The 16,529-nt window shown below is 35.4% G+C and overlaps 1 protein-coding gene across 1 annotated transcript in view; it reads left to right on the top strand.

Annotated features, from left to right (window-relative positions):
• TGS1 (trimethylguanosine synthase 1) overlaps nt 1-16,529 on the top strand; it is a 36,391-nt gene that overhangs the window by 18,787 nt on the left and 1,075 nt on the right. The window contains exons 9-12 of the mRNA XM_039868925.1: nt 340-492; nt 2,084-2,227; nt 4,869-5,085; nt 6,021-6,099. Of these exons, the coding sequence (XP_039724859.1) occupies nt 340-492; nt 2,084-2,227; nt 4,869-5,085; nt 6,021-6,099 (593 nt within the window). The remainder of the gene's footprint in view (nt 1-339; nt 493-2,083; nt 2,228-4,868; nt 5,086-6,020; nt 6,100-16,529) is intronic.

The following is a 16,529-nucleotide window of genomic DNA, read 5'->3' as shown; positions in this document are numbered from 1 at the left end:
CTTTTATAAATGTACCTCCACAGATCTCCTAGCAATCCTATGCAGTAGGTAAGTAAAATATATGCATTCATTCATTCCTTTCGAGAAATCGAAAATTGGAGCTTAGATAGCCTCGGTTACTTTTCCAAGCCCAGGGAGCCAATAAGTAGCAAACTAGAGGCTGTAATCTGAAGTCAGTGCTATTTCCATTATGCCCTGCTCCTCCTCTAGGTGTGTCATTGCACACATGTTCTGGTGCCCAATCCCAAATCGTAATTATTTGATGTGGCAACACTTTAGATAAATTCACCTGTGTTGTCCTTTTTTCATAGTGAACATCTGTATATTCTTTTATTGTAGATGAAATTAAAAAGAAGAAGAAGAAGAAGAAGAGGGACAAAAAGGTAGTTGGTCTGCCTCCTGAGATAGCTGCTGTTCCTAAGCTGGCAAAATACTGGGCCCAGAGATACAGGCTCTTTTCTCGTTTTGATGATGGGATTAAATTGGACAGAGGTAAAGTATATATGTAATTTTTAACTTTATTTTGAAATATGTTCAAACTTATGGAAAAGGTGCAACAGTAGTAGAAAAATTTCATATCCCCTTTACCTAGATTCAGATATTCTTTAACATTTTTGCCACATTTGCTTTATCATTCTCTGTGTGTGTATGTGTGTTTCTGATCCAGTTACCAACTAATACCTACCCCTTAATACTTCTGTGTGTATTTTCTAAGAGCAAGGATACTTTTATGTAACAGTGGTAAAATTATAAATTTAACATTGTTACAATATTATAATCTACAGTCCCTACTCTGGTTTTATCAGTCATGACATGTCCCTCACCATGGCATTTTTTTTTTCTTCTAGCATAAGATCATGTATTGCATTTAGTTTTCATGTTTCTTTATTTCCCTTTAATCTGGAATTCTTCCTCAGCCTTTATTGTTGTTCATGACTCTGACATTTTCCAAAGAGTAACAGCCACTTGTTTTCTACAGTGTCTCAGTTAGGGTCTACATGTGTTTTTAAAACTTCAGACTTGGGTTTAATCTGTATTTAGAGCATCTTAGGATAGATAGCAAAAGGAATGGATAGTTTTTTGTTTTGTTTTTTTAGGAACTCATAGATGATTAAAAGACATTTGATAAAGAAACACTAATGCAGAAAGACATAATTTAATGAATTAATACTAGAAACTGAATTCTTTCTCAAGTTTTCCTGCTGTGCTTGAACAGCTTACTTAAGTCAGTTCTGCAAATTGATGCTTATTTTCATATTAGGGCTACTTAAATTATATGTTTATTAACTGCCAAAATCAGGAGGTCTTGATCACTGGTCAATGTCAGGGTCTGTGAACCTCTTATAATTATTTACAAAATGTTATATATTGAGAAAAGTGCCAACAAATTTGTTAGGAGAAATAAGACTGAGTACAAAAGTTTTTAATTCTGTAAAAGAACTTTATATTTTTATTCTTCGAGCAATGAGAAGTCATTTAATGTTTTGGTAAGGAAAAGAAACAGGAAAATTGGTACACCATTTTGTTCAGAGAAATATCTTTCTGGAAAAAAGTAAATTTCTTCTATTGGGAAAGAAGGAGGGCAGTACTTGCTTTTCCTACAGTTTTGCAGCCTTTTGCTATCAGTTCCTTGCTTTCCTAACCCTTTAGAAATGTTTGAATTTTTGCAAAGTGTCTAGTACAAATCTGATTCATCGCATCCCCATTAGGAATGACATAATTGGGAAACTCTGGAGTTTGGAGAATTGGCCAAGTAGAATAGCTAACTTTCCATTTTCCGTAGTGGATAATAGTTAATACTTCAAACATAAAAATCATAATTGCATTCAGTTATTGAAGATATACTACAGAAGAACCAGGCCAGAATTGAGGTGGTTACTTCCTTGGAAACTGGGAATGGGAATGGTACTACTTTTTCTTACGTGCTTTGTAGAACTTTTCTTTAAAACTAGGTTATTTGTAATTTTTTGAGAAGAGAAACTAAGTTTTTTAAGTGTATATCATATAGCAATATTTGCTATGTTTATGCTTGGCTTGGCTTCTTGAAATTGAACATCTTAATAGAAATACTCTTCTTCTGCAGAGGGCTGGTTTTCAGTTACACCTGAGAAAATCGCCGAACACATAGCTGGCCGGGTCAGTGAATCCTTCAAGTGTGACATTGTAGTAGACGCATTTTGTGGAGTCGGAGGAAATTGCATTCAGTTTGCCTTAACTGGAAAGAGAGGTAATTAGCCATCAATGGAAGAAAAGTAATTTATTTTCAGTTTATTCAGTAAATGTTCCATTTTGTTTCAGCTTATCTTTGCTGAAATTTAATATGTAATTAATAATTTAATGCAAATATTTAAAATAATAGCTAGCATATATTAAGCATATACTTTGTATCATTACAGGTATAAGTACTTAATATGTATTAATTTATTTAGTCAGCAGTCTTGTGAAATGTATCTTTTACTATCAGCATTTCACAGATAAACTAAGAAATAAAGAGATGAAGTAACTTGCCTAAGATTACACAGACCCTGCTTAAGGGAGCCATGATTACAATACTATATAAAACTAAAAGTATTAAAATGGGAAACTGTTCCTTAGAAGGAAACAGGAGTAAATTGGGAGTCCCAGCCTTGCAGTCATCTTCATGACGTTGGACATCGTTTAACCTTAATTTAAAGGAGACTTTAACTTGAGACACTAAAAATCTTTTACATATTAGATCGTCCTTGTGGTAGCTTGACTTTGGAATCAACAAAGAAGAAAACCTCTTACTGTATATCTGCCAGGAACTGTGTCAAGTAGGTAGTGCGTGTGCCGTTTCTCAGGGAAAAGAAGGCTTTAGGAAATGGAATAGTCGGCCCAAACTGACATAGCCGAGTCATGAACCCAGGGCTTTTATTTTACTCAGTGTCTTCTGAATCTGATATCCCTGTTCTTTCTCCATTCTTTTTGAAGTATAGTATAGTGTGATATGTTAGAGACGTCACTTGTTAAGTCGCACTCCGAAGACACCTTTTTTCCCCCAATTTTTATATTCTGTGTTTAGCTTATGTTTCAGTAAATTTCATTTGAGTCTCATTAACTTATATGAAGTTTTTTATGTTAAATAGGAAAGCATATGATTCTGAAAAGGATAACATAAGAGCTAAAAAATGATGAAGTGAAACTTAACATTTATGCTAAGACCAGTGCTGATGCACTGTGGCCCTTATTTAATCCTTCCCGTGCTCCAGAACATGAGATTTGCTGACTTTATATGGCCTCCTAAAAGCCTGGATGAAAGATGTTTTCATATTTTCTGGAAGAGTAATTATTTTCTTGTCTTCCCTGAATTCACTATTTACCTTTATTTCCACTAGACTTATTTCTACTCAGTTGCCATCTACACATACACCCAACTTAATGATTAGAGAATCTACAAAGCTTTGCATTTTGCTGCTGTTAAAGATTTTTTTCCTCTTTTGTATTCCAATAGTTCTTTATCAGTGCTACTCAGTTTTCTGTGATGACAGTAATGTTCTGTATCCGCACTGTCAGTCGGGTAGCCACTGTCTACAAATGGCTGTTGAGCATTTGAAATGTGGCAGTGTGACCAAGGATCTAAATTTTTAATGTCATTTAATTTTAATCAATTTAAAGGTAATAGCTACATGTGGCCAGTGACTACCATTTTTGGACAGTGCAGTTCCATATAGTATCATCCAGCATTTGTCAGCATTTCATTTATCTGATAACATTGAATGCTTACATTCGGTCAAGCCTAAAAACAAAGTCTGCCTCTAAGGGAAGTGTACGTGAATACATGAGGATTAACTAAATATATTTTGATATTGAAAGTCATTTTTCCAGTGAATTTTTGGTATTGTCAGCATGTCTTTCCATCTGTCTCTGTACTATAAATGTAGCAGATTGAACAACTGAAAAGGACATTTTCATCTTTTCTCTTTTAAATATGAATGTTAGTTTATTTAGAACAGAAAAAATAGCATTGTAAATGCATGATTTTGCAACATGTAATTGGTGCTTGTATTCATTGTTCAAGCGATTTATTTCATGCATTATTTCTCAAAAGTGTTAACAAATTTTGAGCCAGCATTTTCTGGGAAACAGCTATGTTTCCTTGACATCTATGGTGTATGCATCAGAGTTTCAGATATAAAATATTGCCACTAACACACTTGCACACATACAGGTGCACTTACCACAAGACATGACTGAGCTAAATTTAACTTAGGTTCGCATTGCTAATTATGAAATTTCAATAAATTAAATGAATCCCATTTGGTGAAAACATAACATTGTCTATTCCATCTACCTAATATGTCTCATTAAACATCATCAGCAGATGTTTTTACATTTCATAAGTTGGCTATATTAGTTTGTCAAATTTGTTTTTATTTTGCTTTTCTGTAGAAGTTGTCAAATTTGTCTTCCTTTGGAGGTTGCCTCATTTTGAGGAAATTGGTCTCTTCCGAAATCTTAGTGTTTATAGGCTTTACTGGCAATCTTGGACCTTTCAAGTTTGCTGCTCCTGCTGCGCACTGCACAGAGCACAGTGCTGACCACCTACTCGGCTTTAGGTAGATGTGTGGCAGCCATTCCCGCTGTTTGCTTTGGTAAAGTGTCTGAGCAAAAGAACCCTGAAAGCCAGATCCTTTGGTCACATTTCCTTGGTACAACGTAAGTGAATCTTTGTAATATAGATTAAAAATTCTACTTAAATTCTCTATCTCTGGTATATGAGGCCAAATCTCACTTTGTCTTTCGAAAAGATTCTTGTACAGAAAATAGACCGATCAGAAGATGAACTGTTGTTCTATATAACTACTAATCAGTATCATTTGACTCATCTTTCCTATTCTCATTTTTAGTGATTGCCATTGATATTGATCCTGTTAAGATTGATCTTGCTCGGAACAATGCAGAAGTTTATGGGATAGCAGACAAGATAGAGTTCATCTGTGGAGATTTCCTGCTGCTGGCTCCTGATTTAAAGGCCGACGTCGTGTTCCTCAGCCCCCCATGGGGAGGGCCGGACTACGCTACCGCAGACATCTTTGACATTAGGACAATGATGTCTCCTGATGGATATCCTTTGGAAGTCCTAAAAGTTTGCACAAACAGTGGTTGTAGAGAAGAAGGGGGGGTGTGTGCGCACGCGCGCGTGTGTGTGTGTGTGTGTGTGTGTTTGAGAGAGAAAAATTAGTGAAGAGAGGAGCTAATAGCACTTAATAGATTCTGGTATGTTTTACATAAAAAGTGGGCATGTAAAAATTAACTGGCGATGGATCTCCAAAAGTTACAGCAAATGCGGAGTCAGATTTCATTTGGTTACTGTCCAGTTTTACCATTTATTACAAGAACTAGAAAGCATTAATTGTTTGAAATTACTGTCTGGAAATTGGGAATTTCTTCAAGAAATTCTGTCCCTAGAGTCTGGGCAACTATCTCTTAACTTTTCTTCAACTGACACTGACTTATGCTAATTCTCAATGTGTCTTCAAAATTTTCCTGTTACTCTTCCAGGATACTGAAGCAAGCTCTTATTTCATAAAGAATAGCATTTATGTTATTTGTCTCTTTCTTTATCTCTACTGGAAGAATCATCTGTTTGACTCTAGCAGAAAACATGTTTCTAAATTGCTAATTAAAATTTAGAGTGTAGACTACAATGGAGAGTTATTTGCCTTTATTCTTTACTGGAAAGAAGTGGTACTGTGCTTTCCTGTTATTTCTATTTTCACAATAACTGGGAAAAGGCAGAAAGAGAAAGAGTATTTCTGACTCTTGGTTGCCTACCACTAGGATAAATGAAAAATGGGCTTGTAATCTCATTTATTAGGGACAGTATGCTGCTGAATTACAAAATCTGCAACTTAATTTTCTTAAGTTCTATTAAATGATTTAAATGCATGCCTTATTATTACATATAAAAATACATTTGGGTTATGATATAATAAGAACTTAATCTCTGATCAGAAATTAACTGCTATTTTTGTAATTTTTCCTTAACTGCTGTCCACCTTTGAAATTTTCAGACTTTCCCAGAAGATTACTAATAATATTGTTTATTTTCTTCCAAGAAATGCTGATATTGACCAGGTAAGCCATTACTGAAGAACTTCTATGAGCCTCTTGCATAACTGTTAGATATAACGGGCAAAAAAGATCAAGATATTTCTGTAACTGAGAATGTGTTTATGAGAAGTCCCTGGCTTTTTGACTATTACTAGAAAACTGGGAGTGTTTGGCATTTAAATCCATGCCCGTTTCATCTTCTTCCTCTCCAAAATTCCTGGTAAACGTAAACAGAGCACTTTGGGCTTTTAGTTATATGTCCTGAAAGGGTGATTGAATGTGTTTTGTCAAATGCGCACTTAAACTTAGACAAGATCTGTTTTTACTGAAACCTACCTTGAGAATAGAGGTGTTAGGTATTCCTGAAAATAGTAGCCTAAATAGAAATGTACAGACAGATAAAAACCTTAATTTGGCCAGGATCAGTTTCAACTGATATATAGTCTTGGGATATATAGTCTTGACTAACATTAAAATGTCCGTATTCCTTTCTTACCATAAACATTTATTTTAATTGTGTTATTTTTCTCCTCAATAGAATTGGATCTAATATAATAACTGCCCCATACAGATTTGATAATGTCTTTATTTCAGTCTTTCTTTGATTTTTTTTAATAAACACTTATTATATACTGCTTTGTGCTAAGCATTCTGTTGAAAAATTTTTTGTATTTCATATTCTAAATTTTACTACAATGTTGCTAGGTTTGGGATTTTCCTCTCCTATTTGATACTCTGAGAACTGAACCTATTATTTCTGAGCTTTTTCATCTTATTCTGGAGAAATTATCTCCATTATTTGTTCACCTATGTTCTCCTTACCATCTTTTTTTCTGGAGCATTTATTGCATGGATGTTAGTCTTCCATAACTATTTTCTGGTATTTTGTCTACTTTTTCTTTCTGCAAGATTACCCCAGTCTAGTCGTCTAGCTAGTTCATTCTTTGGGTATAGACATTCTATTATCCCATCTGTTGTGTTTTTTTAGTTCAACTATTCTTTATACTTAGTATTTCTGCATATTTTTGCTTTCTTTTGCATTCTAATATTATAAGAAGTTTAAGTTCTTAATCCATTTTATCCTTTCTGCTTTTGGTACAATTTATAATCCACTTTCTTTTTCTTCGATGGAGTATTTGTAATTCTCAAATGTCTTGTGTTACTGGCTACTTGCTATTCTCAAGTAATGCAAAAGGATAAAGGACGTGTCAGAATCCAGTGAGTGTCAAACTGGCTGCACTTTAGAACCACTGGGGATAATTGTAAAAAACTGTGACTATTACAAGCCCCAGCTCAGAAATTGATCCAACCAGTTTTTTTTTAAGTTCTCTGGGTCATCGTAATGTGTAGCCTGCTGGGTTGAGAACCAGTCAAAGCCTGTTGTCAGCCTCAATGATAACTTCAGGGGATGAAGTTATCAGGTACCATAAGACTGCATTTATCACAAAACACCGTCTCAAGACGTAGCTGCCGCCCTTTGTGGAGGGGCTAGGCAAAAGCAGCATTTAAAGGCTGTACTGTTCAATCTTAGAGTGTAATTCTTTGGCTCGAGGGCTTTGGAGAGGAAAGAGTGAGAAAGCAGCCGTCAGGGTTCGTTCCTATCTGTTTCTCTCAGCTTCACAGCAGAACTTTTTTTTTTAACTGCCCTAACTTTAACGCCTGAACACAGAGCAGAGTTCTCAGTATCTGCAGCTGAGGCTGTACACACTGGTCAGACAAGGCAACAGCAGTGGATTGGAAGGAGCAAGAGCAGAATTTCAAATTTCTTGTTTTCCTTCTTCCTGTTTTATCTTCTCAGAGGCACCACCCTCCATCCTGCATACACACACACACACACCCTTAAACCATCCCAGGTCTCTCCATAATTTCTTTTTTTTTTTTGCAGGGGAGTGTTCCATCTAGTGTCTCCAAAGCTATCTTGCAGGCGTCAGCAGTCATGCTAGTTCAGCATCTTCCTAGGGATCACAAGATAGGTGCATAAGTAATAATAATGGTGATGCAACCTTCTCAAAAGAAAGGATTAAAGGCTCTGGCTTTCGGGTGGATGATATAGTGTATAAACTGGACTTTAAAGATTTCGTTGTAGGCGTTGAGGTGGAGATGACAAAGAATATCAGTGACATGGAACTAGGGTTATGTGGGTAACGTTCAGGCAATAGGCTAGAAAAAAGATACTAAAAAAAAAGAAAGATATTAAACTCCAGACAGACTGGAGTTTAGTCTCAGCCCTGCCACTTTTTAGCTTTCTAGTGGCGGTTTTGAGGAATAAATGCAATAAGTGGGTAAAGCATTTGTCACAGTACCTCTAGCCCATAAATCTTCAATAAAGTCGTGGCGTCTGTTATTTAGAAGATCCTGTTATATTATACAGTTATTGTGGAAAGAATGTAAATGTTACTAAGATTTTGAAGATCGATATGGAAAGATGACATGTTTTCTCTAAAGAACGGAGACAGCTTTAACATTTGTGAAATGAGAGAATTTAATTTATAAACATAATCCCAGATTATAGATTTTCTCTTCCTCTTACCAGAAACTAGATATACTTGCTTGTCCAGACATATTCTCATTTTAATATGGAACTCTGTGGCTGCAAATTAGAATCACTTGAGTGGTTTTGTTTTTTAATTATGGTAAAATGTATGTAAGAGAATTCACCATAAATCTTTTTTTAAGCATACAATTCAGTGGCGTTAAATACTTTTACATTGTTGTGCAATCATCACTACCATCTCTGAACTTTTTCTTCCCAAATTGAAACTCTGTACCCATTAAACACTAACTCCCCATTACCCACCTCACAACCTGCCCTTAGCAACCACCATTCTACTTTGTTTCTATAAAAATTTGATTCTAGTTACTTCATATAAGTGGAATCATACAATATTTGTCTTTTTGTGACTAGCTTATTTCACTTAGCATAATCTCCTGAAGTTTCATTCATGTTATATCATATATCAGAATTTCCTATTTAAGGCTGAATAATATCCCACTGCATGTATATACCACATCTTGTTTATATATTCATTTATCAGTGGACATTTTTGGTTGTTTCTACCTTTGTGCTATTAATAATGTTGCTGTAAATATGGCAAATAATCTGTTTGAGTCCCTGCTTTTAGCTCTTTGAGGTATATATTCAGAAGTAGAATTGCTGGATCACATGAAAATTCTATGTTTAGATTTTTGAGGACTCACCATACTGTTCTCTGTAGCAGCTGAACCATTTTACATTCCCACCAGCAACTCACAAGGGTTCCAGTTTCTCCACTTTCACACTAACATTTGTTATTTTCTGGTGATGGTGGTTTGATAATAGCCATCCTAATGATATGAAACGGTGCCTCACTATGATTCTAATTTGCATTTCCCTAATGACTAGTGATGTTGACCATCTTTTCACATGCATAATTCTAGATATTAATTCCTTATGAGATACATGCTTCGCCAGTATTTTCTGCCATTCCATGGGTTGTTTTTTTGTTCTTTCAGTAGTGTTCTTTGCTGCACAAATGTTTTTAATTTCGATGAAGTTCAACTTACCTACTTTTTCAGTGTATTACCTATGCTTTTGATGTCATACCCAAGAAGTCATTGGCAGATTCAGTATCATTTTCCCCTATGTTTTCTTCAAAGTGTTTTATAGTTTTAGTAGCTTCTTAAAACTACTGATACCCTAGTCCACTGGGAAAGATTCTGATTTATTTTCTGGGATGAGGCCCAAGGATAAAATTTTTTTAAAACTCCCCAAGTGATTGTAATGTGCCTCCAGAGTTGAGGTTCTCTGGGTTAAAAGAAGAGTAAATAAAAATTAACAAGCCTGAGCTCTTACTCTGTGATTTGGAAGGAGATGAAATTAGATCTGCTGCCTGTCATCTGTTTATGAGCCATTGTGTCTAAACATTCAGCCTCCCAAATACGATACACTGTATCAGTTAAAAGGAAACTCACTCTCCCCTTCACCCATTTTTATAATAAATTTGATGTTAAACCTAATACTGCTACTCTCATCTGTGACTCAGATCTGCATTTTAGACTCCCATGTAAGGTCGAGCCTATTTATTCCATAATTCTTATTTTTCTCGTATGTAAATAGCTTCATAACTAGTCTTATAAGAGGCTCTACAATCCTTATGTTAAATATGAGATGGGCTTATATGGGTACTTGAATGATAATAGGAAATTCACTATTTATTGTGAAAGTTACAGTGAATAAATTTTTTCTAGTTAAAGTAACACTGGCCCAAGGAGAAAGTTAACTTTTTTTCCTTTATCTTGTGTTTTTGATTTACTTCAAATACCTGCCAGAATTAAAGTTGGCAGTTCATTCACATATTATGCCTCTAGGGGGAGTGATGACACTAGAGAATAATAAAGTCAAAAAGGAAACTTGAGATTTCAAGTGCATTATATTGATTGGTATTGAATTTGGATCAGATTACAGTAAGAAATCAACTTGTCTTTTTAAAATTTCAACCATTGAAATGTATAAGATTTTTTAAATGAGAGAAGAGATAGTACTTCAGGATTGAAAGAGAGCAGAGTTACAGAGAAGTCTACTTTCGTTAAGAAATATTTAGAATTTCACAACAACCTGAGCTTATAAATAGGTTGGGTTCCCAAAGTGTATGAGCCTCCTATTTAAAATTCAAGCTTTATTTTTCTCATAGAAATGTCTATAAAGAACATTAATTTCCCATCCAAGGAAATTTACACTCTGAATGATGTTTATATTTAGGGTAGTTACACTGAGAATGGGCATTATATTATAATTTGTCTGTCAGTCTTTCCTTATAGGAGATGAGTTTAATTATCTCTCTAGCTAGTAAAATATTTTTCTACGTCCCCTATTACCTCAGTCTCTTAGTCCCTTTTTCTGTTTGGGGGTATTCCACAACATGTATTTTTTTTTTTTATCCAAACTTTCACTATAATAATTTAGAATAATTTAGAAAATCTTTTTGTTGTTGGCTCTTTGGAGGGAAGTTATACCTAACTCTCTGAAATCACTACAGAAACTTGGGAACTGATTAGATTCAATTCAGAGAGCCCAGGATAAATGTATTTCGTCTATTTGATGGCTGTATCTCGTTCGGTTTTTCTTCATTTCTTTCCTATTGCAACTGTAAAATTGTAGCCAATACATCTGTCATGCTTTCCAACCATTGAAAGCTCTTCCTTTAAGTAAGTGTATGTAATATCGGTAGAGGTCTCTGAGCGGAGTAGAATGGTTTAGTCTCCCTAAGGAACTCCACAGCAGTGATTGTCAGGCACCATCTTTGTAGACCCCTGGGGGTGGAACCTCTAGCAGCAGGCAGACACTGGGCAGGGCTGGTGAGAGGAGCGGCTCCTGGTTGGTTTGGTATAGCACCTCCTTATCCTTTTTTGGTTTCATGGCTAAACTGTCTGGCCTCAGAAAATTGATAGCTTTTATGCTCTTCAAGTCAAATTAATTTAAATTACTTTTTTGTATAATTTATTCATACCAGTACAGGGAGCAAGACAACATTGAGCACCATCTCCAAGAATCATATTGACAAATTAACTGGGAAGCCCTGCGCCATGTACTTTCCGGCACTTGTCTAGTAGACACACACCCCCTTCCACTACTCCCCCCAGGTAGACATCATGATAACAATTAGGCCAAACCTCACCTGTTTTATTTCCTGATAAAGTGGGAAAATATTTATAAATTGACCTAATGGCATAAGTAGAACTTATCCTGCGGTTAAGTTGTATCTTTAAGTACAGAAATTGATGTTAGATTTAATCAAGAGATCTCATCTTTCTACTTGGTAGAGTTCTTGAGACTCTATTATTGGAGCTAATATGTGGTGTCTAGGAAGGGAAAAGTTCCTAATTACAGCAATCATTATACTTCTAATAGTTTATTTTATCAGGGAAGGAGGGAGGGAGGGCTTATTTATAGATAACATTTCTTAAACTATGTATAAGAAATAATACAGTTTTATGCATTTGAATAATTAAAACTATTTTAAATATGGAAATTATTAGATAATGTTATTATTTGGAAATACATTTTAAATACAACTAAATTTGGTTCATTAGCATTTTGCATTTGTCTTTGGCTGAATGCAGTTAAAATTTACCAGTAATTTCTTTGTGAATATTAGTTCTGAGCTATTATAGTATTTGCTTATTTAATTAAAAAACAAGGCCTTATTGCTTTCTAAATATTAGGATTGATAAGAAATTTGTGTCAAATTGTTCCAGATAAAATGTCCATGGTGGAAATCTGGTGTAATGGCAGCACCATCATGTAGCCTAAACCATATCCATGTAATTGGTATGGTGAAGCCATCCCAGCAGGTGGAGGATTGTTAGTCCAGGTTTAGACACCAGAAGCAGAAGACAGTAGAAAGAGCTAAGAACTAGAGTCAACTTCTGGTACATGTACAAATAATAAATTCTAAAACTGCTTAACCTGAAAATACCCAACCTTTAAAACTGGTCAGCCATACATTGCAATTAAGGATGCAGTTGATCAGCTTCTAATGTGTATTAACCAAAAGAAAGTTTGCCACTGAACGATTACAACAGTATTCATGCCCATACTACATGTATCATTTTCCAGAGGGGCTGTGAGACTGGTGTGGGAAGGCACAAATGCTTCTGAACATAAGATTGTTTTCTTCACTTCTTTGAGTAAGTTTTTTCAGTAAATGACTTAGCTAAAAATAGAAGGATGCCACACATGAGGCCATGTACAAGACCTTTGCCAAAGCCAAAGGCGTCCTGACGCTCTGGTCTGTTGTGGTTTATATAACTTGTTGAATTTAAGAATAATCTTCATGTCTCCAGTATCTGTTTCTGAGAACAGGTAAGGGACAAAGCTTAGTGATCTGATTATTGATTGGTAGCTTTCTTTTAAGAGACTAATGTTGGTAAGCTTTTGATGCCCAGGAGAATTTTTGACTTGTCACCAGTGTGCCTCTGTTGACATGTTAGCTTTTTAAAATCATATTTGTTTTAATCAATAAGTAAATATTTAAGATTTATTCACTTAACCATAGAAATCTCATTTCTGTTTACCATGTACAGAGAAATGGAATGAATTTTAATAAATATTTGTAAGTTTGAGTGTTGCCTGATCTTCTACTGATAAAAAATATTATCTTCTTTTATCTCCCGGAGAACTGTTCATTAGAAATATTTTTACCCAACTTACTTTTATTTCTGTGTAGTTATTGGCTGTAAAAAAAGAAACATGGGAGCAAAGGGAATCATGGGTAAGGTACTTGCCAGAGTGACATTAGGTTTCTAATCACAGCCAATATTTCAGATGCTTGCTGCTCCTGTCACTATAATTGACTGACATCTGTAGGCCCCATCAAAAATACTCTTAATTTTCACCTGGTGTAATTTGCTTGTAATAAAAGGACATTTTTTCAATGCTCTAATTTTTCTGCCTCTTTCCTATAAAGTGTTCCTGTACTTCATATTTAATATGTATTTTTCCATTAGCATCTAGGTTGGAGGTTATTTTCTCGCACTTGTTCAGTTACTATACATTTTTACTTTAAATCAATTTGCTTTTGAAGAGTAATGCAGTTTTGAATGTTTGACTCTTCTGTGCCTTACCTGTTACTGAAGTTGTCACCTTCATCATGATCTTTACCTGTTTCTCTTTTCCCCATCCCCAAAGAACAACTTTATTGCCTGATATAATATCCAGTTAATGAGCATTCAGTCTTTAGTTCTAGTTCCAGTCCAAACTAATTGGGCTTTCTTTTAGTAAATCTAGTATATTTAGGGTAATATGCCTAAAACAGCATATATTCCAGAGCTGCTGATCTTTATGTTTACTTACCCACTCTTTTTCCCTCCTTGCCTCTTTCTCTCCTCTCCTCTCCTCCCCTCCCCTCCCCTCTCCTCTCCTCTCCTCCTCTCTTCTCCTCACCCTCAATGTATTAAACTTTAATAACTAAAAAAGGGGAAGGAACCAAATATCATTTTGTCAGTTAAATCTGCTAGTGAAAAAGACAGCTGGAAATTGATGGCATTAGGTTTGCTTAAAGCAAAGTATTACCGATTGGCTTGAACTACATAATCTACACTTTTTCCAATTCCAGAATTCTAACCTTTAAAATTTATATACATATTTATGAAAATAAAAAAGTACAAGGCTAAAGTTAGAAATTATTTTTTTCAATTATAGTTGGCATACAATATTATATTAGTTTCAGATGTACAACATAGTGATTAGACATCTATATAACTGAAGAAGTGATCACCCCGAAAAGTCTAGTACCCATCTGACACCATGCGTAGTAGTTACAGTGTTATTGACTATATTCTCTGTGCTGTACTTTATATCCCCATGACTTTTATATCTGGCAATTTGTACATCTTAATCCCTCCCCCTTTTTCACCTATTAGAAATTATTTTTAATTAGAACATTTGAATATAAAATGTTGCGTTTTTTATAAATTCTTTCTAAATACTGAACACATATGTTTTCTTTTCTTCCCTCCCCCGCCCCCTGCCCCATGCATGCTGTAACCAGAAGCCAAGTGTGCATATGGGACTTACCTTGCCATTATATTTTGACATAGGTTCACCTTTTCCTCCAGCTTCAGGAGCAATTCTTGTTTTATTTGTTCGTCGTCTGACTTTCCCAGCTAGAATGTAAGATTCATGAAGGCAGAGAGTTGGTTTTTTGTTTTGTTTTTTTGGTTTTCTGCTGCACTCCACAACCTAGAAAAAACACCTATAAGCGCTCACTAAATAGTTATTGAATAAGTAATTTATTGTCTTTTTTAACAGGCCTCAAAAAATTCCCATGTAACCACATCATTATTCCTTTTTCTATCCAAAGCATCTAAATTCAGGTAACCCTTTAAATAATAGAGAGAGAGAAAAGAAACTACCCTACCTTCTCAGAGATTTGTTTTAATGTAAATTTTTTATGGCTTACAAAATGCTCTTTTTGAAGAGATAGGCAGTATTTCCATTTTTCAGATTTGGAAAGCCAAAGCCTATCTTAATGTCTTTCCAAATTGATACAGCAAATTATTGATAGACTAGTATTAAAATTTCCCTCTGACTTTGCTTTTTTTTTCCTGCTAGACTCCTCCTAGCAGATGTTTTGCCATTGTCTCAGCTCTCCTTTGGTTTTCTTAACCCTTCTTGTTCTCTCCTTTCTCGTCCCCTCTTTCCCCACCCCACCCCACCCCCAAGAAAACTTCAGTTTGCCAGTCTCAGTTTCTTTAAATCAATCACCGTTTAAGTTATATCTTAACTTGTAGAAAAATTATTGTGAAACAATTTATCTTAGATATACTGGTCAAAATGCCTTTCATTAGTTAAAGACAAAATTCTTCATTTTGTCCTTCCTTGTGAAAAATCAGACTGACTGATAGATAAAAATCAGACTGCTAAAGATAGAAAAACAGAAAGCAAAACAATTATTTCTAATAATTGCCACTCCGAGACTACTTGGCTATTTTTAATTTCTAGTTTTACTTTAATTATTACATTTTTTAGCATAATAGATACTGTTTGACTTCTGTTGTCATCTATTGCTGTTGATAAAAGCACAGCCATCTCTTTTTTTGTCCCTTTTTGGGCGAGAGTGATGTTGACATTGTTATTGCCTTTTTTTTTTAAGGATGGACCATACAATGACCTGTTGTTTCTGACCTATTTCTGTATCTGTGACTTCTTTTCTAACAGGAAATTGAAATGCTTTAAAATACATACTCATTGGCAATGCACAATAAACCTTTCCTCTTGCCAGATGCTGGTGTAGCATGTGTGATACCACTGAGATTGGATCTCTCAGCCTCCAGACCAGACTAGATAAACACTTCTCTTTACAAAATACACAACTACAGTTTTTCTGATTACAGTGAGAGAATTCATTTCAGAAAATGCCTGTCTCCTCTTGTTGGTCCCTATCCCTGGCAGGGTGTCCCTTTCTCCAACATTCAGTGTCTCCAATCTGTGACTCCCAGGGCTCCCGCTACATTCCCCTCTCCCTGAGTCCTCACTAGTGTCTCAATAAACTGATCTCTGATGATATAATTCTGGGTGAGAAGGTAATATATTTGCTATTTAGTAGACCTGAGAGGTTGGATGAAAAAATGTTGGACTAAAACAAAACCTTGTCTGTATGAGAACTTGAGGTAAAGGTAAAGCGTTGCTAGGTGGACGCTTTTGATGTTAACTCTGTGGAGGTGGAAAGGGGGTGGCGCTTTTAAAGCTTCCTAATAAAGCGGTTGATCACTGTCTTCCAGCAGACCTCAAAAAGCAATGTATTTTACCACATTAAAAAAAAGGGGCGGGTTTAAAAATACACACATACACACACACGCGCGCGCGCGCGCACACACACACACACACACAGAGCAACAGGTGGAGGAGATGGTCCAGGTTGGGAGAGCAGCAGAAGAGATCAGAGAAGGAAAAAAGTCGGTAGTGGAGACTAGTA

The sequence above is a fragment of the Pteropus medius genome, unplaced genomic scaffold, assembly GCF_902729225.1.
Source record: "Pteropus medius unplaced genomic scaffold, Ma_sr-lr_union100, whole genome shotgun sequence".
NCBI classification, from domain to species: domain Eukaryota; kingdom Metazoa; phylum Chordata; class Mammalia; order Chiroptera; family Pteropodidae; genus Pteropus; species Pteropus medius.
Note: the sequence above shows the minus strand (reverse complement) of the source record. Positions and strands in the feature narration are given on the sequence as shown.